Raw genomic sequence first — 22,198 nt, 5'->3', positions numbered from 1 at the left:
ATGTAAACTACTGTAGGACTATATCATGCATTATTCTATAGACTATGGCTCAAATCTGAAGATTGTACTAGCAAGTCACACACAAGGCACCTGCCATGTGGCAACTGTTGGTGCAATTTTTATGTAATGAAAAATTCGTGGACATAAAACACTAGTAATTATGTTATACAATCTAGAATTTTATGTATAATCAAGTCACGTTACTTTTATAAAATTTGTACATGCAGAAAAATCAAAGAAACAAGTGTCAAAGAAGCAAATTTCAGCAATCCTGCAAGAATGGTTTTCTAGTTGGTTCGAATAGTGGCACAATTTTAGCGATAGAACACTTGAAGAAAATAAGACTTGAGTAAACAACAACAAATTGGTATTAGTGCAATTTTATGTAATGGAAAGTTTGTGGATACAAAACACTTTAAAAATGATGTAAAATATAAAAATAATGTATAATAAAGTTACACTACTTGTGGAAAAAGTGTACTTGCGAAGAGAATTGAAAATGGAATCAATTTGAGTCAAAGGCAAAACTCAATTTCAACCATTGCTACAGCAAAATCAGACATTGCTATAGTACTGGGTGCACGCCACAGCACAATTTGAGTAGGAATCTTTTTGGAACTGAATTTTGGTGCACACTTGATAAGTCAGGTGTGCACTTGATAAGCTGACAGCTTAGGAACAGTTTTGAATCACTTTCACACTTAGTATTTCCTTTTGGGATTCTCCTAAAACAAATCAAGGACATTCTAATACACTTATAAAAGATTGCTAGAGGTCAGATTAAGCCTAAACTCAAAGGAGATAAAGGTTCAAGAGTTTTATAGTTCTAATTTCCTCAAGGAACTTATTTTCTACACAAGTTGAGGAGAGCTTTCTTTTGTCCATTGCTTAGAGATCTACTATTAATTACTGAAGCAGCAGAAGAGCTGAAACGAGTCATCTACATCGGCAACCATCACCAACCAACAAAGAGCTTTGAGGAGTTATCTGTAGCGGTGTATTGCGAACAAGATGCGAAGGCAATCTAATCATAGAATTGTTAATCGAGATGAACTTCGAGCAAAAGACGCAAACTTTAAAACTTAGACGATGAGCTGTCCTAGGAGGATTGTAAGTACTTTTTGTTTCTATGAACAATATGATATAGATTGATTTGGTTTGGATGGACCCGTGGTTTTTCTCTCTCGACATATTGAGAGATTTTCCACGTATAAAAAATCGTGATCTTTTTTATGCGGTGCTTTCACTTTTCCTATTTGTTCTCGGCTTTATGTTTCCTATTCTCACTTGCTTTTCAATTTTCGACTTGAGTTTGTTTTTTTATTAATATAGTAGTATTCAGATTTTCATCTCTTACTCAGTTTCGATTTTCAAGTTCGATTCTTATTCGATTTCTCCAAACCTAATAGGATTTGGATTTCTAAACCAATTTGGATTTGGTCTTAAATTTTTGACTTTTAACTTTTGGTTTGGTCTTTTACCTTCCATATCTCCAAATCTACTTAAACTAGGAATTCTATCTCCTTAATCCTAATATTTTAGCCATGGTAGTTTCACCTATTTTATAACACAAGCAAATTATTCTAAAAGAAAATGATCCTTGTAATATATAATCTTTCCAATAAATATTTTAAATAAATGGCATACGTCTTGAATGAGTATTCATACCCTCAACATCCTGAATGGGACAGCTTTCAAAGAAACTAATTGAAGTGTCTAAAATAGATTAATCAAATAAAATTTATGGTACGACATTATACGAATACACTAATATATAAAATCTTAAAAAATAATGATGATACAATATGCTAAAGTATACTTAGGAGCTTAGGATGTATATATATACACAATACCAATGATGACCATGCTGACAGCATATCGGCACGTGGCACGAAGATGCCACAGGGCACCCCTCCTAGTAGCTTCGCCGCTCATCATCGACCTCGTCATCGAGCTTGTCGTCGCCAATCGCCGTTGGTTGCACCCCCGTCGGGTGCCCAAACCCAAGGAGGAAGAAAGGTTGAGAGAGAGATAGAGGATCGGGTCGGGTCGGGTCGGTTGATTAAAAACTTAAGTTGTGGCTCGACAGCGAGTAACGAGCAACAAGCGGCGACGACTAGCAACGAAGTGAAGATGAGTAGTCCCTTATCTTTTTCTCTCCTTCTCTTATGGTCTTATAGCACAGGTGGCAAGTGCCATAGCACATCCTTGCATAATACATATATGTATACATGTATATATATATAAACTTGTATTATATTGAGCTAACATTATTATTACTACTAATATGAGTTGAGATAGTATATACTTAAGCACATCATTAACTTATTCATCAACAAAGCTAATAATTTATAGCAAATTGTTGGACGCTTATATTAACATAAAAGTATATTGGTCTATAAAGCATTAATTATGCATATTTGGCATGAAATCCCAACATCGATTTCCTTCAAAATCAAATTGACAAATCATACATAATAACTATCTAGGGTCAACTTTGTTGCAAATAAAACCTTCTTGATCTTTAATTTGAACTCTCAAAAGTAACTTAGAAATATTTGAGAATATCAGTTTTTTTTTTAATTTCAAAAAATCGGATACATAAAGAAGTATCCTTGCTTGTAGCAATAATTGTTCTCTGTCCTTTATCTGTAGATGTTTAATTATATATACAAAAATCATTCTTTATTTGCCCACAATAACCTCAAGTAAAACATTTTACTGAGATAATGTAACATACTATACATTCTCAGGTTACTTTCTTCACATTGCACTATTAAGTGGTGCGGATTGCAATTTCCCATGAATTTCCCATTTTTCACTCAACTAGGAAACTTTTTTTTTTCTAGAGGATCAACGAATCAAATGATATTTTATTCTAATTTCTGCTGTTTGCTCCCCCGTACTGATCGGACTCTTTTTAGCCATAATGTTAAGTTCCTATTTTTATCAATGATACAGTTCGGATTCTAGATGTAAAAGTAAAAGAAGGCAGATCCTCCCTCTTCCACAAAATTTTTAAAGAAGTCAACCATAATACTAACATGCTAATATTTTGTCGAAGACGGTCGTTTCCGAACAACATGAAATTAACAAGTACAACAATAAATAATAAAGTAACTACCACTTAGAAAGGTTACCTTAGTCGAAACTAAGGGAGCTCTATCACCAGATACACTAACATCAGGAAGATAGCTGAAGTCAGATGCAATAAGTGACATATTTGGTACAGCCGAATGCAGAACCTCCAGGAGTTGCTGCAAATTCAGTATTCAAGATAGTAACTCATGTTATGCATATAATAGTTTAATGAACAAGGAACAACTTTAGGTATAAATTAACTGATATGATAATATGAGCTTACCACCTACCAAGCATCCAGTTGGTAACCAAGCTCTTTGAGGCTTTGGAAAAGCTTTTGACCAAACATTTCTTGCTGCAGAAAATAACTTTTGCCCAGCACTATGGTCTTTATCCATGTCGATTATCTTCACACACTGAGCAATCAATGGATCTTGCATTTGCTTGTAGACTTCAGACACTTGAAAGCTTTCTTGAGAAACAACAAAGTGCAGATATAAGGTAACATCACTAAGATTCACTTTATTCGTTGATTAACGCTCATCCATAAAAATGATAGTGAAGATATCTATTCAATAACCAATACATTGAAAGTAAAATTGCAAACAGATGCAACTAAATAAAAACAAGGATGTTGTGTTTGTATTGAGATATGATCCTAGAAGACAAAAATTAAATAAATCACCGATTGCTTGCCAATTGACTCACTAGGCTCTGGTCATTACATATCGTGTAGCACATTTCCCACATTGATAGAGGGGAAGTATCTCAATAATCCTCATGCTCAATGGTGCCCACTATGTCAATCTATGTTGGACAGTGCCAACAATATGTTGAATATCAAACACTATCTAGTAAGGGGGCATCTTAAACAACGTTCCATGCCACTAGTATGGTAATCCTTCATTTATGCTCCATTTGTTGACAAAAGATAATAGTCATAGACTAGTGCATTTTGCAATACTGACAGCAACATAATCTTGGACAAAAACATGATCCAAAGTCGTACAGGAAATATGGCTATCCTTTACATCATGTATTTTCCTAGTACAAGTGCATTATGACAAGATAATAATGAACTTAAACAATGGTGAGCATGCATAACTTAGGATGCCTTACTTTCTAGCATACATCAGTAGATGCAAGATGGATTGATACATGACTGCTGCCTTACTATTCTGGCATACATCAATAGATGCATGATAGATTGATAGATGACTACAAGTGTGAAAGTCACAATCCGATGTAGAAATCATAACCGGCCATGTATCTCAATAGGTTTGAGATACACGAAATCATAATAATCATGGTTTTCAGTTTCGGTGGATCCCGATCCTAGTTTCGGCTGGGGTTTCGGCAGTTTCGGCCGATCCTGACCGAAACGGGTGGGAACGGGTCGGATCCGACCCGGGGGGCATTAATAATTGATGTCCCCACCCCCCACCTGCCTCTCTCCCTTTTCTCTCTCTCTATCTTTTTCTCTCTTTCTTTCTCTCTTTTCTCTCTTTCTCACAGGTCTCTTACTCTCTCTCACCGGCGACTAAGTAGTGAGTAGATCTCCGGTGACCTCGACCTCTCGGCGATGTTCTCCGACGAAGATTCGACGACCTCGATCTCCGACAACCTTGGGTAAGTTTTTTTTTCAGTTTTTTTTTTCATTATGCAGCAAGTGCTGCTGCAGCAGTGCAGCTGCTGCTGCTTCTCAACACAACAGCAACACCTGGTGCTGCTTATGCAGTTATGCCTCATAAATTTTAAAATTATTTTATATTTTATTTTAATTTTTGTTTATGCTTTTTAATTGCAGAGTTAAAATATCAATGGTTCCAAAAGAGAAGTCATATGATACCGACATTGGGTAGCAACATTACAGCACTATTGTGCAAGATAAAAGACGTGTTAAATGCAACTGGTGTGGAAAGAAAATGAGTGGTGGTGTCAGCCGTTTGAAAGAACATTTAGCTGGAAGACAAGGAAATGTAGCAGCTTGCACTCAAGTGTCCTTGGAAGTTAGAAATCAGATATTGGCTCATTTAATTGGTAAAAAGAAGGATAAACAATCTTCACCACAAAAAGAGTCAATAATTCGTAAAGAATTGATGCATAATCCTGTACACATTGATGATGATAGCAGTGAGCAAAGTGAGAAGGATGAGGAGAGATAGATGAGGGCAATGAAAGAGAGCAGAAATATGTATAGAGAAGAGGAAGAGATGAGAAGAAGCACTAGTGGTAACTTTTAGAGATCTAGATCAGTTAATATACGAGGAGAGAGAGAATATGGGGACAGTAATTCTACTTATAGGACTCCTGGTGTTATAGCAGAGTTTGAAAATATTGGACCAATGGATACATATCTTTAGAAAAAAAAGGGTCGTACATAGATTTTCATCAAGACAGCTCTTAAAGGAATTAAAAATACAAAGAAAAACATTGGTAAAGCTATCTCTAAATTTTTTTCTTCTACAACTATATTCCTTTCAATGTAGCTGATAGTCCTTACTATCACACTATGGTGGTTGTTATACAATCAGTCAATGTTTTGAAAGGCGGTCGCGGATGGCGAGCGGTCACCCCACCGCCTAGCGCCTAGGCGGAAGGTGGGCGACAAGGCGGGTGACAAGGCGATCTAGCATTTTTAATATAAAAAAATTATAAATAAATAAATAAACATATATAATATACATAATCACAATTCACAACCATAATAACATAAATACATAAATAGCAACAAGTTCTAAAATAAAATACTAAATAACATAATCATAATTCACAACCATAATAACATAATCACAATTCACATCCACAATAACATAATCACAATTCACAACTATAATAACATAAATACATAATCAAAGATTCAAAATGATCACAACCATAAGTTCCTAGCAACAAGTTCACAATCATAAGTCATAACAAATAATATGATAAAACATATCAAAATTATCAAGTTCATAACAAGTTCACAATTATAACATAAAGGCAATCTTCTAATCTTCTTCACAATCTATGGGAGGAACTTCATCTACCAAAAGATTATCATTGGAATCATCATCAAATTCTAGTTCAACATCATCCTCATCATCTGTTTCTTCATCCGACGCAATTAATTGCTCATCTAGAGAAGTGGAAGGAGTGCTACTAATAGTAGCTTGAGTAGATCTAGTGCTCCTCCTTGATCTTAAATATTCTTCGGCTCCTGATGCTTCTGTCACCATCTCCCAATTTAACCCTTCACCTAAAAAGACCTCTTGCTTTACATGATCATTATCCAACCATTCCCTTGCATTATTTCTTTCTTTTGAAACGACAGGATCCTTCTCTTTCGCTATCTTTCGATCCTTCATTCTTGCATTAAATTGTACGTAAACAAGATTATTTAGCCTCTTCACTTCCAATCTATTTCTCTTCTTTGAATGAATATGAAATCATCAAATCAAAGACTAAATCAATTTAATAATAAAATTCATCAATTTAGCTTAGTCAATACAATGATTAATAATATATTACCCATTCAAAGGAGCTCCAATTTCTTTCACATCCTGAGGAGCTACATGTTAAATTAAGAATCTTAACTGCCATACATTTCAAGTAGGGGGCACCGGCTCCATATACACTCCACCAATGGTTATAACCATAAAAATTAAAAAGTAACTTAGTAACATACAAAGAATAAAACTGTAAAAGGCATATTTTACACTTTTACAATATATGCTAATTAATAATTATTACCTGGGTTGAATTCATCATTGCTAACTTCTTTTGTTAATCTTGCTAGTGGTCTCCCAAATATCCCAGTGGCATCCTTATATGCTTTCATCTCCACATTTGAAATGTGAACTTGAATGGCTTGATCTGGATAAAAGTTCTCAATACAACTAAGAACACCATCCATTACATTAAAGTCAGTCTCCATCTCATCCAAATCTCTATAAAAATAGTATGGATTTAAGTAAAATGCAACAACGTGGAGATGTGTATCAAGCTTTCCATTTGTGTAGTGATCAATTGCATCTAAAAAGGGCTTGGAAGATGTCTCATTATTATTGAAAATATTCTTTATTTCTTTCTTGACATCTTTCAATCCACCATATATGAATCCCATTGGTGGTTTTCTTTCACCATCAACAACTCGTAGCAACTTCACCAAAGGAGTCAATACTTTAACTGCTAATGACAGTTGCCTCCAAAATTGGTTATTGAGGATAGTAGAATAAACCCTCTTTCCTTTCGCAAGTTTTGACCATTTGCAACTTAAAAATTCATCGGAAGTAAACATAAGCCTTAATTTTTCTTTCTTCTCCAAAAGACTCTGTAATGTGAGAAGTGAGGTGGCAAATCTTGTAACCCCGGGTCTCACGATCTCCCTTTTTTGTGTAAACTGACGCATCAAACTCAATTTTGTGATATCCATAAATAAACACAGTGATTTCCCTTCCACATTCAATTGAACCCTTAATCATTCCTTCCTTTGATATCATCTCTAATATCAAATCTATACAGTGGGCAGCACAAGATGTCAAATATATACGAGGATAATTTTGCTTTAGCAACCGTGCAGCTGCTAAATTAGCAGCAACATTATCAGTCACAACTTGAAGTACATTTTCCTCTCCCACTTCCTTGATACCCTCAACAACAATATTGTGAATGTATTCACCTGTATGTGAATCTTTAGAACAATCAACTGAACGTAGAAAACTAACCCCTAACTCACAATTGACACATAAATTCATAATGCTTCTTCCTTTTCGATCAATCCAAGCGTTAATTAAAATAGAGCAGCCATTTTTCTTCCATGCAGCTCTATGGTTCTCCAAATCACCATTTGTTTTAGCCACTTACTTCTTCAAAAGTGGCTCACGTAACTCATGCATAGTTGCCAGCTTGAACCTCGGACCATACTGACCAACTGCTTCCATCAAAACATGAAATGATTTATCAGTAACAGCATTAAAGGGAATGCCACACTTATAAACCCAATGAGCTAAGTACATTAGCACTCTATCTCTTTGTTCTTTTGCAAAATTATCTTTTATACTTGTCTGTACCATCTTTCCCCGCTTTCTAATTGAAACTTTTGGATCAATAGATGTGTATTTGTCTAAAGGACCTCTACTTCTTGGCCTTTTACTTCCAACTTCTAAAATTTCTAGATCTTCCTTTTCTCCAAATATATTTACTTCTGCTCTCAATTCTGCTTCTTCTTTTGATTTATCCTCCTTTCTCCTTTTGTTCTCCTCTATATGCTCTTTAATAATATTTTTTGCCTCAACTGTAGCTTTTGGACAAGGCGCAACATCACCTCTAACATGAGCACTATGCTTCTTGAATCTACTAATTCCTCCCTTAGTAACCTTTCCACAAAATCTACATTTCACCGTGTTGGCATCAATTTTATTTGGAAGGTATTCATATTGCCACCTTGGATCATTGGAGCCAACAGGCACAAAAAATTCAGATGAAGTTAACCCAACCACAGACGGTGTTTGAGAGGAATTAGTGGTCATATTTGACTACCTGTATTCTGTAATGAAATTGGGCAAAAAATAAATATGATTGATAATTCATAATTCACATTTCAGACTTAAAAATAGTAATTAATTACTGTTTTACCTCCTCCAGTAAAACAGATAGTAAGATATTTAGTTATTTACTAATTATTGATTACTCTCTAGTTAATACTTAATAACTTAAATCCAGTAATTCACTAATTCAAGAGAAAGGTTAGAAACATATTAACACTAAAAGTTAACTCACTATTAAATCTTAATCTATAATCTTAATTTTTGAATTAATTAGAGGAATTAAGAAATAAGAAACAGAGAAAAACATATTATCAGACAATTACTGAATTAATTTCTGAATCAAATAATTAACAATCTTAAATCTTAATTAACAGAATTAGAGAAAAAATAGAAGAAATGAGGAACTAAGTAATAAGAAATAGAGAAAAACTGAAAAACATAATATCACTTATCAGATAGTTACTAAATTAATTTATGAATTAAGTAATTAACAATCATTAACAGATTACTAATTAACATTTCAAGTAGTCAACAGATTAGCAGAATAGCAGATAACTACTTCAATTTAACTAGAGGAATTAAGTAATAAGAAATGCTGAAACAGAGAAAAACTGAAAAACATATTATCAGATAATTACTAAATTAATTTCTGAATTAAGTAATTAACCATCATTAACTAATTAACGAACATATTATCATTATTATCAGATAATCACTAAGTAACTAATAGTGTTAAGATTTAACTACTTTAGACAAAATTGAAAATTAAAAAAAAAATTAACTACTTCTGTGAGAGACAGTGAAAGTGTGAAACTGTGAGAGAGTGAGAGAGAGAGGAGAGAGGAGAGAGTGAGAGAGAGTGAGATTGTGAGAGAGAGGGACCCATACCTCTGCAGCGATTGCAGGCACAACGAGAGAAGGCACAGCGAGAGCGGGCGCAGTGAGAGAGAGGGCGCAGCAAGAGAGTAAGGGCGCAGCGACAGAGAGCGCAGCGAGAGAGAGAGGGCGCACTGAGAGAGAGGGCGCAGTGAAAGAGAGATGGCGCAGCGAGAGAAAGATTAGGGATTTAGGAATTTTAGTGAGAGAGAGAGAGGGCGCAGCGAGCAACGAGAGAGAGAGAAGAAATATTAATGGTTAATGGTTTGGTTAGTTTTTTCATAATCCAATCCACTACAACCAAACCCGATAAGGCGGGTTTGGCGGGCCGAAGCGCCAGCCCGCCTTATCGGCCCGCGCGGCCTGCTGGTGCTTTTTAGCGCTCAGGTGGCCCGCCAATGTGGCAGACCGCCTTCTACCAGCGCTAAGACGAGTGGCGGGGCGACCGGTGCGCCACTCAGCCATGGCGGCCATATTTTCCGCTTTTCAATACATTGCAATCAGTAGGGCCTGGTGTTCCCCCTCCTAGTTCAAATGATATTGCTACTAAATATCTTGACTCAGAGGTAGATGAACTTCATACTTATATTGAGACGTTTAAATGATATTGGGATGAATTTGGTTGTACACTGATGTGTGATGAGTGGAGTACACAAAATAGAAGAAATATAATTAATTTCTTAGTATACTCTGGCATGGGGACAATATTTTTGAAGTCTGTGGATGCTACTGCTCATTTCAAAAATGCAGATTATATTTATCAGTTGATGGATGAGGTGGTACAAGAAATCTGTGAAAAAGAGTAGTCCAAGTGGTTACTGATAATGGGGCAAATTATAAAGTTGCTGAAAATTTACTGATGATTAAAATACATCATTTATATTGGACGCCATGTGTTGCACATTGTATTGATCTGATGTTAGAGGATATTGCAAAAAAGCCTGAAATTTTATATAACCATGGTTGGGTTCTTAATTTACTCAGGCAGATGACTGGTCGTAGGAAGATCATCAGACCCGAGGTCACTAGATTTGCCACTCATTTTTTAGCCTTGGAGAGCATCATGCGCTACAAAGATGATATTATGCGGATGTTAACATTACATGAGTGGTCTATAAAAATTAAGAATATGAAACCTAAAGATAAATCTTTAGGTGAAACTTTAAAAAATATGGCTCTTGAAAATACATTTTGGGATAATATTATAATTGCCATCGTTGTATTTGAGCCTCTTGTCAAAGTATTAAGACTTGTAGATAGTGATGATAAGTCTGAGATGGATTTCTTATATGAGGCAATGGACATAGCTAAAGAATCAATAAAAAAAAATATAGGCCAAAGTTATGGAAAGTGGTGGAAGATGATTGATTGTAGATGGAACAAACAACTACATAGAGATATACACGCTGCTGGTAGGCATGCTTTTAATTTTTAAGTTTTAATTTACTAATTTACTTTTATTTATGAATATTTAAAAATTTGAATGCTTACAAATTTTAAATTTCTACAGGGTATTTTCTTAATCCAAGATTTTAATTCTCTAAAAATGTTAATAATAATAGTGAAGTCTTGTTGGGGGTTAGAAAGGTAATCAGCAAGCTTGAGCCCAAAATTCATAAACAAATCCTATGCGATAAAGAAGTGAGTTATGATTCAATTAAATAATTTTATTATTATTTGTTTCAAGTTTTAACTTTCAATATAATCAATATGTTAATTATATATTTCTGATTTCAGATGGAGAGAGATATAGATTGAGAGCTGGGCAATTCAGTACTACTAAAGTTGTTGCAGCTATATCTCATAACATTCCAGCTAAATGGTGGTCTATCTAGGGATGGGAGGAGGCACCAAATTTGACGACAATAGCAAAAAAGATTTTATGTCAAACTGTGTCTTCATCATAGTGTGAAAAAAATTGGACTACTTTCTCCTTAATTCACACAAAAACACGCAACCGATTGACAATGGAAAGATTGGAGAAATTAGATTTTTGTCATTATAATATGAGATTTGGGGAGAGAAATTTAAGAAGAAAGACAGAAAATAAACAACTGATTGATTTAAATCATATTTTTAATGAAGACTCCTTGACTCTATGGATCAGAGAAATAGAGGACAGGTTATTAGATGACAGAGATAACCTATAGTTAGATGAAATATTGCGAGAGACCATGACGAGGTAGAGGCTGGTATGAGTCATTCAGCAGCGAAAGATAATATACCTACTAGTACCAGTCATAGTCTTGATGATACATATAGTGAAGACAAAAAAACTGAGGATATATATACATTTTGGTTCTATGATTATGGTACATCGAGTATTTATTGTTTGGAGCCATCACAAAATTCATATGCTAGTTATTATCCTCAGTATCCTCAGTATTCTCAAGCATAAGATCCAAATGTTGTTTATTATTCTCCTCAAACACAAGTCACACAACAAGATCCATACAATATTACTAGTATGATGGAATCACTTATGGTAATTATGATGATGAAGACTATAGAAATTTACGAGAACTAGCTCGGTATTCATCAAAGTTTTAAATTTTGAGTAAGTTAAAACATTTTTTAAGTTTTTAGACTTCATATGTGACTAATTTTTGTTTTCTTATTTTTTGTCATTTTTTCTAAATTTTTCTGCATTTTTAAATAATATTTAGAATTTTATATAATTAAAAAATAGTCCGATCCGATACGAGCGGCCGATACGTATCATTTTTTTAGACGGCCGATATCAATCCCGATCCCGATACTGGGAACCTTGATAATAATTATCCATAATATAATGAAACTCAAAATTCTTGGATAACTCCAACTCAAAAACCTTCAAAGACATAAAATATTAAATTATATCAACGTCTCCTAAACATTACTAAGGCAACAATTAGGTTTTCAATTGGAAACTAAGAACCACTATTACATTTAAAACTGTGGGCTTATATCCTAAGTGGAGGTAGTCCTGATGCCCAATGTTCATTTGCCACACTGACCAGCATCTGAAACATTAAAAGAGTTTAATGAGCTAACTTTAGCTCAGTGAGTGAATCCATCCAAAAGTGATGTGGGCATCATCTTCAATTTGACTAAAATAGAATTACTAGAGTCTAATTTGATCTAATTGTTGACTTTTAATTCAAATAATCAATTGAATTAGTCAATTGACAGATATGGTAGCCTATATGCGGGGGATGTTCGCATTGAGTTATTACCTAAATTGGGTTAGTCAATTTAAGTAAGACTTAATCAATTAGGATTCTATTAGAAAATAAATTCCTATTAGAATCTCAATTGATAGTTATGGTAAACTTATATGTGAGAGATGTCCACATTGATTTATTACCTAAATTGGATTAGTCAATTTAAGTAAGATGATCAATTAGAGTTCTAATAGGAAATAAATTCCTATTAAAATCAGCTAGAATCAAAGTTTTAACCTATTTAAGGGTTATTGCATGAGAAACAAGAACAAGTTGGAATAAAATTTATTTAAAATCTCTTATTTTTCTCTCCTATGGTCTTCTTCCTCTTCTTCTTCCTCTCTCTCTCTCTCTCTCTCTCTCTCTCTCTCTCTCTCTCTCTCTCTCCCTTTCTCCTACTCTGTCTTAAGATTCTTCTCTAATCTCTTCTACTTCCTCTCTAAACCTCTCCTTCTTCAATCTCTACTTTTTCGTTGGTTACTGCTGCTGTCCAGAAGATTCCAGTAGTGAAAGAGAATCTTTGGGTGCTCGGACGTGAAGATGAGGACTTGGTTTTCAAAGTAAAATCACTACTATTCCATTTATTGGTAAACCTAAACTCTACAGTCTTTCCTTACACCATATTATAGGCCTTTCTATTATCAACGTACCTATTTGAGAGTTGAGGAAGCTACTGCCTTATCTGAGTGGTTTTCTCTCCTTCTATCTAGTAGTGATCCTCTTAATCAATTAACTTCTTATTAGTATTGCTTACTATATTTTACTTTAGTTACCTGCTTGGGTCGATTGTTCTCCAAAACATTGCATTCATATTAGATTTGCATCAATTGGTATCAGAGGAAGTTTTCTTTTTCTTGGGTTCGCTTGCATATAGATATAGTTCAACATCTTTTCTATAAAAAAAAGGTTCTTTATCTGTCTAGCTTATTTTAGAGTCATGTCAAATGCAAATTTTAACACAACTGATATTAGAGAAGATGTGACACAACTATAACATCAAATTCTACAACTATAATAAGGAATGGATCAAATTTTACAACACTTAGGTAACATCCAAGTCAATCCACAATCAGAGAATATTCCTAGAGCATCTAGACAAGGCAACACTTCTGTCCAAGATATAGGGAGCGATGATGATAGGAATTATTATGCACATCACATGAGACATAGGTCTATTGATAGGTGGGATCAAGGAATTAAGATTGATGTTAGCGAATTTGAAGGGCGATTATTACCTGATGAATTTTTGGATTGGATTGACCATATAGACCAATTTTTTGAATGGAAAGAAATCCCAGAAGACAAAAAAGTGAAATTTGTTAGCCTCAAATTGAAAGGTCATGCGTTAATTTGGTGGAAACAAATCCAAAATGATTGAATTAGAAAAGGAAAAGATAAAATCAATTCTTGGACCTGTATGAAAGAAAAGTTTAGGGAAAAGTTTTTACCTATTGATTATACACAAACACTCTTCCAAAAACTTCAAAATTTGCGACAAGGATCCAAAACTGTACAAGAATACACTAAAGAATTTTATTTTTTACTTGCACGAAATGAACTACAAGAAAGTGAAGAGAAAAAGGTTGCCCGTTACACCAATGGGTTGCGACCTCAAATCCAAGATGAGTTAACCATGTGTGATGCCTTGCGCCTTGACAGCTTATAGCAAAGCCACAAAGGCTGAAGTTAAAATTAGAAGACAAGGGTTTCGTAAAATTGATTCAGATAAAGGCATAACTAGGATGCAAGTTGTCGAGAAGGAACCACCAAAATCAAACACAAACAATCTTTCCTCAGTCTAATTTTGATGTACTTGCTAAGAGTAAAGGTATATTAGGACCTACACCCTTAACTTGTTTCAAATGTAGGCAACCTGGTCATCGTTCTTCTGATTGTCCTCTAAGAAAGTTCACACATCAATCTAATTTGATTGAGCAAGAAGAAGATGAGTTAACTAATGATGACGGTCAAAATGAACATGAGAATGAATTAGAAGATGACATCTCTAAAGATGAAGTAATTGGTGATACTGAGGGTCAATTACTTATTTTGCATCTAATGCCAAGGGCTCCACATGAGGATATGTGGCTCAGGCGAAGTCTCTTTCGCACTACTTGCATATCGAATGGAAAATTATGTTCAGTCATCATAGACAATGGAAGCACAGATAATTTTGTTGCTCAAGAAATGATCGATAAGCTTAATCTGAAAACTGATAAGTTGCAAAAACCTTATAAGATTGCTTGGTTTAAAGGTGGGGGTGAAGTTCCTATTACAACTAGATGCCTAATTAAATTTTCAATTGGTAAATCATATAAGGATGAAGTTTGGTGTGACGTAGTACCTATGGATGTATGTCATTTCTTGTTAGATCGACCTTGGCAATATGATAGGAAGATAATGCATAATGGGGAGAAAAATACATACACTTTTATTAAGGACAATGTATAAGTAACTTTACATCCACAAAGGAATGCACCATATCCTAGAAAACAAGAGACAAAAGACCATGTAAGCCTTGACAATAAAACCATGTTAATTCTTGAAAAGAATAAATTCCCGCATAACATGACTGAATCACCCTTAGTATATGCTTTAATGAGTAAAATTGATTCAGTTCTTGTAGGTTGACAGATTCACTAAAATGGCATATTTCATTGCATGTCAAAAATCATATGATGCATCTTATATAGCACATTTATTTTTCAAAGTAGTAGTTTGTATGCATGGTTTTTTAAAATCATTTACTTCAAATAGGGATACAAAATTTTTTAGTCATTTTTGGAGAACTTTATGGTCTAAACTGGGCACTAAATTACAATAAAATAGTGCATATCATTTTCAAACAAATGGTCAAACTGAAGTAGTTAATCGATCATTGGGTAATCTATTGAGGTGTATAGTTGGAGAGAAACCCTCTCAGTGGGATATAGTTCTTTCTCAAGCTGAATTTGCTTACAATAGTTCCATTAATAGATCCACTGGAAAATCACCCTTTGGGAGTATATATGGACATTCTATTTCCCACTACCTTAATAGAACCCCTATACCATATAATAGAAGAAATAGTGCTGATGCTAAAACCTTCGTTCAAATCATTCACCAAGTGCACCAAGAGATTCTTGAAAAGCTGCAGGTATCTACAAATAAAGGCAAGGAAGCAGCAAACCAACACCACAGGAGAAAAGATTTTGCCAAGTTGGGAAGTAATGCTTATTTGTTAAAACTTCCACTTGAGATGTCTATTTCACTGATCTTCAGTGTTGCTAATTTGTTCACATATCATGGAGGCCCAATGCAACCAACAGATGTTAGCTCACTACCTTTTGAGCAGTCGACATCTACTGACCAGATTGATGATATACTTGATGTTCGTAAGACCAAAACACGACTGAGTACACACCGACGATGTCTGGTTCGATAGAAAGATCACTGCAGTTCCGACACTAGTTGGATTGCGAAAGATGAATTAAGAAGACTACAAGAAGATCTACACCAGAAGTATATGGAGGCTATCTCGTCGGAGTTGAGATTTTTCCCACCCACAGGGAATTGATGTGGGCATCATCTTCAATTTGACCAAAATAGAATTACTAGAGTCCAATTTGGTCTAATTGTTGATTTTTAATTCAAATAATCAATTGAATTAGTCAATTGACAGATATAGTAGCCTATATGCGGGGGATGTCTGCATTGAGTTATTACCTAAATTGGTAGTCAATTTAGATAAGACTTAATCAATTAGGATCCTATTAGAAAATAAATTCTTATTAGAATCTCAATTGATAGTTATTGTAAGCTTATATGAGAGAGATGTCCACATTGATTTATTACCTAAATTGGGTTAGTCAATTTAGGTATGATGATCAATTAGAGTCCTATTAGGAAATAAATTCCTATTAAAATCAGCTAGAATCAAAGTTTTTAACCTATTTAAGGATTATTGCATGAGAAACCAGAACAAGTTGGAATAAAATTTATTGAAATCTCTTATTTTTTCTCCTTGCGGTCTTCTTCTTCCTCTTCTTCTCTCTCTCTCTCTCTCTCTCCCTTTCTCCTACTCTGTCTTAAGATTCTTCTCTAATCTCTTCTACTTCCTAAACCTCTCTCCTTCTTCAATCTCTACTTTTTTGTTGGTTACTGCTGCTGTCCAGAAGATTCCAGTAGTGAAAGAGAATCTTTGGGTGCCCGGATGTGAAGATGAGGACTTGGTTTTCAAAGTAAAAGCACTACTATTCCATTTATTGATAAACCTAAACTCTACAGTCTTTTCTTACACCATATTATAGGCCTTTCTACTATCAACGTACCTATTTGAGAGTTGAGGAAGCTACTGCCTTATCTGAGTGGTTTTCTCTCCTTCCATCTAGTAGTGATCCTCTTAATCAATTAACTTCTTATTAGTTATTACTTACTATATTTTACTTAATTACTCCAAAACATTGCATTCATATTAGATTTGCATCAAAATGCTAGAGAATTATTCTTTATCTAATTTAATATATTACCCAAAGCTCAATAATTAATAACAATAGCTAGCTAGCTCATATGAATAATAAGAATAAGCTACAAAAATACAATTAGCAAGTTAATATCATGCTTTATTTCATTATGCAAACCTCCTCAATCTCAATAATGCCAACTATCTTAAGTTGGGACTATGTCAATGCATCCACATCAACTAGAAGTAACCTCAAGATGCACTTGAGTCTTTTACTTACAGATGATTCGATTAGGGTCACTAGGAGGTGTTATTATATAATAAACGCAATCTATCTTCTTCACTAGAGAGATTAGAGTCACCTCAAAAAAAATTTCTTGTCTAGTCTAGGATTGTCTTTTAACTGTGCTGGTCACCTAAATGAATCATGTAATGATTAGAAATATGTTTGTCCCTTGGACTTCAAAGTAGACTTAAGTCAACATAAGGATGTGCACGAAGAATATCTAGTATGTGTCTGTTCTCAAAGTTTTATTGTTTGCACGAAAAACACTATTTTATTGTTTGCACGAAAAATAGTAATGCCTAGAGGATCAACATTTTATAAACTATATTGCACGAAGTAAAGTATAACACAAAATATAAAAGGATGATAATGTACGGAGTATAATACCGTACAAATAATAATACAAAAAATTATAGTATGAGAAACGAGATGACAATTATGTGAGTGAATTCACTCACCTATCAATTCAATAACCTAAGTAAAAAACTCTTCATATGCAATTTGTTTGGTATTATTCGCTTACTCCGGTAACTCTCTGATGACCGACTCTAACAATGATAGCTTCAAATATGTAAGTATGTAACAAAAAAATTTAAATGAGGAAGTAGGAGATGACGACCTCCTCATCTTGAACTGTGGCACTGCTACAGTACCGCCGCCAAAAACTTTCTTTTTGGAGTTTTTTTTTTCTAAGACCCCCTTTTATAGATCAAAGATATATGAGTCTTAATAGGATAGGGACCCTAATCTCTTTTCTTAATTATATACTTGATATAAATATTAATTTGATTTAATCCAAATCCTAAAGCATCAAGGATTAAACTAAGTCTCTCATTATCTAAATAATTATCTCTAATTTATTATTTATATATTTAATTTTTAAATTTTGGGCTGCTACATTTGACCCTTCTTAAAATAAGTTTCGTCCTTGAAACTTCAAAACCTCAATAAATAATACTTAAAATTAATAAATAATCATGATCAATCAATTTCCAAAGTATTAAATACAACAAATTAATTTCATAGCGAACTTAAGCTTGTGCAACCGAACCTCCACCGACTTTAAAGGATTGACTTAGGGTGACTAAAATCTAGCTCTGATATCAACTTTGTCACGACCCGAAATAGGAATCATGACCAGTCATGTAATCTAATAAGCTTGAGACACATAACTAATTATCCATAACATAATAAAACTCAAAATTTATTTAATAACTCCAATTCATAAACCTTCAAAACAAGGATGGCCGTGTCGGTCGGCACGCCCCGTGCCGACCGGCACTTGCTGTGCCAGTAGAAGCACGGCACTTGGCACGGGGTGTGCCAGTTGCACACCCCCGTGCCGAGCCGTGCCGGTAATGTGCCAATGTAGAGACTTTTTTTTTTTAATTTGTCTATTTCCATCAATTTTTATCAAATCAACTTTATTTATTTTCTTAACAAACATGATATAACATGTAGAACCCATTTTTTACTTTTTCTTATATCCATAAATTAACTTTTGTCATTTGTATTTTTGAAATGATAACTTATTTGTCATTTTTTAAAATTGGAATGACAACTCATTTGCCAGACCTAGACTCACAAAACTGAATTTATCAGAGACAGAAGAAAAAAAATGGACCATCTCAAGCTCAATATGATTACAGTCAAATAAGGAAAGGATTTGAGTTTATAGGTAGCAGGACATCAGGAGAGGTGTGCCCACAGGATGATATGAGTTCATCATCATTACCATCATATCAATCACACCTACCAGAGCCGCAACACCCTTATTATACTCCATATCCACAATCTGTATATGCTTATGGTGTGTTTGTGCTTGTGCCGGTGCCGGTCGTTCCCGTGCATATTCAATATTTATATCATATCATCAAAGAATTACAAAATTCTTATTTGTATGAAGACTATGTGAGATGTTATAACGAGCAATATTATTAGTGGATGAGTTTTGAAGAATATCGACAGTATTTAACGCAACATTTCCATGTTATTCTTGTGCTAACAAATAAAGTTTTTGATCCTCCTCGTCATTCTATGTTCAACTAAATATTAGTTTTAATTATTGAACTATTATTAATTATGTATTGAATGTTATTATGTGTTCAATTATATTATGGAGTATTCAATCATATTATAGAGTGTTTAATCATTAATATTAATTTTAATGAATGTATTCAATCATATTATGTGTTGAATAATATTTATATTCAACTGTTGTTTTATCTTTAATAGAATAGGTTATTTACAAAAATAATCTAAAGATAAAACATTGTAATATAAATTTTAAATTTTAATACATATATTTAGATAAAAAAAAATCAAAGATTGACATACCAAAGACCCAAAAACATCTCTAAATATCATTCTTTATCTAATAATTTTAGCTCAGTGAGTGAATCTACCCAAAGACTAGAGAATCGTTCTTTATCTAATATGATATATTAACCAAAGCTCAATAATTAATAAGAATAGCCAACAAGCTCATAATATAAATAATGAGTATAAGTCACAAAGATGCAATTAGCAAGCTAATATCATGCTCTATTATATTATGCAAACCTCCTCAGTCTCAATAGTGCTAACTGTCTCAACTTGGGACTATGTCAATAGACCCACATTAACTAGAAGTCACTTCAAAATGTGCTCGAGTCTTTTACTCATAGCTGATCTGATTAGGGTCACCAAGAAGTGTTACTGTGGTAAACACAATTTGTCTTTTTCACTAATTATAGAGAGATATTAGAGTCACATTATGGAGATTTTCGATCTAGGAATAGATCTGTCTCCCAGACTTCAAGGTAGACTTGAGTCAACTAAATGGTTCATGTACTAATTAGAAATAAGCGGCACTATATGGTAAACTCAACAAGAGTCAACTAAATGAATTAAGTACGATCCAAAATAGGTCTTGTCCCCTAGACTTCAAGATAGATTTGAGTCACCATAGAGAGATGCACGAAGAATATCTAGCTTATGTCTATTCTGAAAGTTCTACTAACCCGTAACCAAATTTACTATTTACACGAAGAATAGTAATGCACGAGGATCAACATTTCATTGCACAAAGTATGACACAAAACATAAAAAAGATGATAATGTACGGAGTATAATACTGTACGAATAATAATACAAAGGAATCATAATATGAAATACAAGACGATAATTATGTGAGTGAATTCACTCACCTAAGGTCCATATGGAATAGCTCAATTCAATAACCCAAGTAAAAACTCTTCATATGCGATTTGTTTGGTGTTATTCGTAATCCAACGACTTCTAGATGACCAACTCTAACAATGGTAGCTCCGATGAGATAAGGATGTAACAAAAAAATTTAGATGAGGAAATAGGAGATAACGGCCTCCTAATCTCGTTGTAGCACTGCTACAATGCCACCCCACAAAACTTAGATATTTTTTTCTCCGTACTGTAGCGCTGCTACAATTAGACATGATCATCGGGCGGGCCGGGCTTTTTGGGCCAACCGGGCTTAAGTATTTGTTCACGGCCCGACCTACCAATTACTCGGCCCAACCCATATTTTAGCTATTTTTAGAATTTTTTTAACTATTAGCTTTTTTTTTTTAAAAATATTTATATTCCTCCATTTAAAAAATATTAAAATAAATTAAAATTTTTTAAAGGTGTGCTTAAAATAATGCAAAACGGTGTAATACCAAAATATTTTTACTGTAGCAGTGGTAAATTACTGTAGCAAACGGGTAAAGTATTGTAGCAGATGAGCGGACCTAGTTGCAGGCCAAACGGACGGACTTTCAGGCCGGGTCAGGCGGGCAAAGGGCTGGCCCGTGCCGCCCATGGGTAGTTCGGGCTCGGGCCGGGCACGGGCGGGCTAGGTCGTTTGATCATGTCTAGCTACAATGCCGCTGCCAAAAACTTTCATTTTAGGGTTTTTTTTTTCTAAGCCTCCCTTTTATAGATCAAAGATATGAGTCCTAATAGTATAGGGATTTTAATCTCTTTTCTTAATTATAAACGTAATATAATATTAATTTGATTTAATCCAAATCCTAAAGTATAAGGACTAAACTAAATCTCTCTTTATCTAAATAATTATCTCTAATTTCTTATATATTTATCTTTTAAATTTTTTGTTGTTACAGTAATAATTAGAAGAAGAAAAGAGTCAAATGTATTGCGCATGACATCTTTGCCTACTCCCCTCATGGTCGTTGCACAACAAGGGAGGTGGGCGCGAGTCTCGGCTGAGATTGCGACCCTTCCAAATCAACAAACCCTAGAAAAATCCCTATCTATAAAGGCCCTAGCTCTTCTCTCCTGCCCCCTCCCCCTCGCCCCATGCATTATCTCTCTTTCCCTTTTTTTTCTTCCTCACTGAAGCTGTTGTTTGCCAGATCTGAGATGTTGGAGCATCGCCAAAGCAATTGCAAAGTTTTCTCATGATATATTATGTTGTATACATCACTTGCTAATTTTTCTGTCTTTAAACATTCATAGATATATTGAGATTACTTGATGAGCATCGAGCTCATTAAAATTTTATTTTTTAGGAGCAGAACAGGATAATTTAGAGTTCAGACTCTGGAGACCATACCCAAGATTTAGATTTTCCATATAGGAATATATGAATTAGTCTAGATTATAAATTTACCTTTTCTTATTATTGTTAGATTAGTGGTTTGTCAAACATACATGTTGTTATTATGGTTAATGTAAGTTGATTTTTATTTTAACAAAATAATCGTCTTTATTTAAGTTTGTGATAAAATATTAATATCAAAAGGCTTCATCTCTCTTG

General features: G+C 34.1%; 1 protein-coding gene and 1 long non-coding RNA gene across 3 annotated transcripts in view; both read right to left on the bottom strand.

Moving 5' to 3' along the window:
- Positions 1-22,198, bottom strand: part of LOC140792708 (protein arginine methyltransferase NDUFAF7 homolog, mitochondrial) — a 48,770-nt gene that overhangs the window by 3,440 nt on the left and 23,132 nt on the right. For both annotated transcript variants that reach the window (XM_073143864.1, XM_073143865.1), the window contains 2 exons: positions 3,372-3,549; positions 3,141-3,257 (listed from right to left, as the gene is read on the bottom strand). In XM_073143864.1, coding sequence (XP_072999965.1) covers positions 3,141-3,257; positions 3,372-3,549 — 295 coding nt within the window. The remainder of the gene's footprint in view (positions 1-3,140; positions 3,258-3,371; positions 3,550-22,198) is intronic.
- Positions 13,155-15,164, bottom strand: LOC140792565 (uncharacterized). Its single transcript, XR_012109768.1, has 2 exons — positions 15,116-15,164; positions 13,155-15,032 (listed from the first exon to the last, which is right to left on the bottom strand). It is a non-coding gene; the product is annotated as an uncharacterized lncRNA (long non-coding RNA).

This window comes from Typha latifolia, chromosome 7 (assembly GCF_019914945.1).
Source record: "Typha latifolia isolate L0001 chromosome 7, TyphaL0001v2, whole genome shotgun sequence".
Lineage (NCBI taxonomy): Eukaryota > Viridiplantae > Streptophyta > Magnoliopsida > Poales > Typhaceae > Typha > Typha latifolia.
The sequence above is the reverse complement of the archived record's forward strand: the minus strand, read 5'-3'. Positions and strand labels throughout refer to the sequence as shown.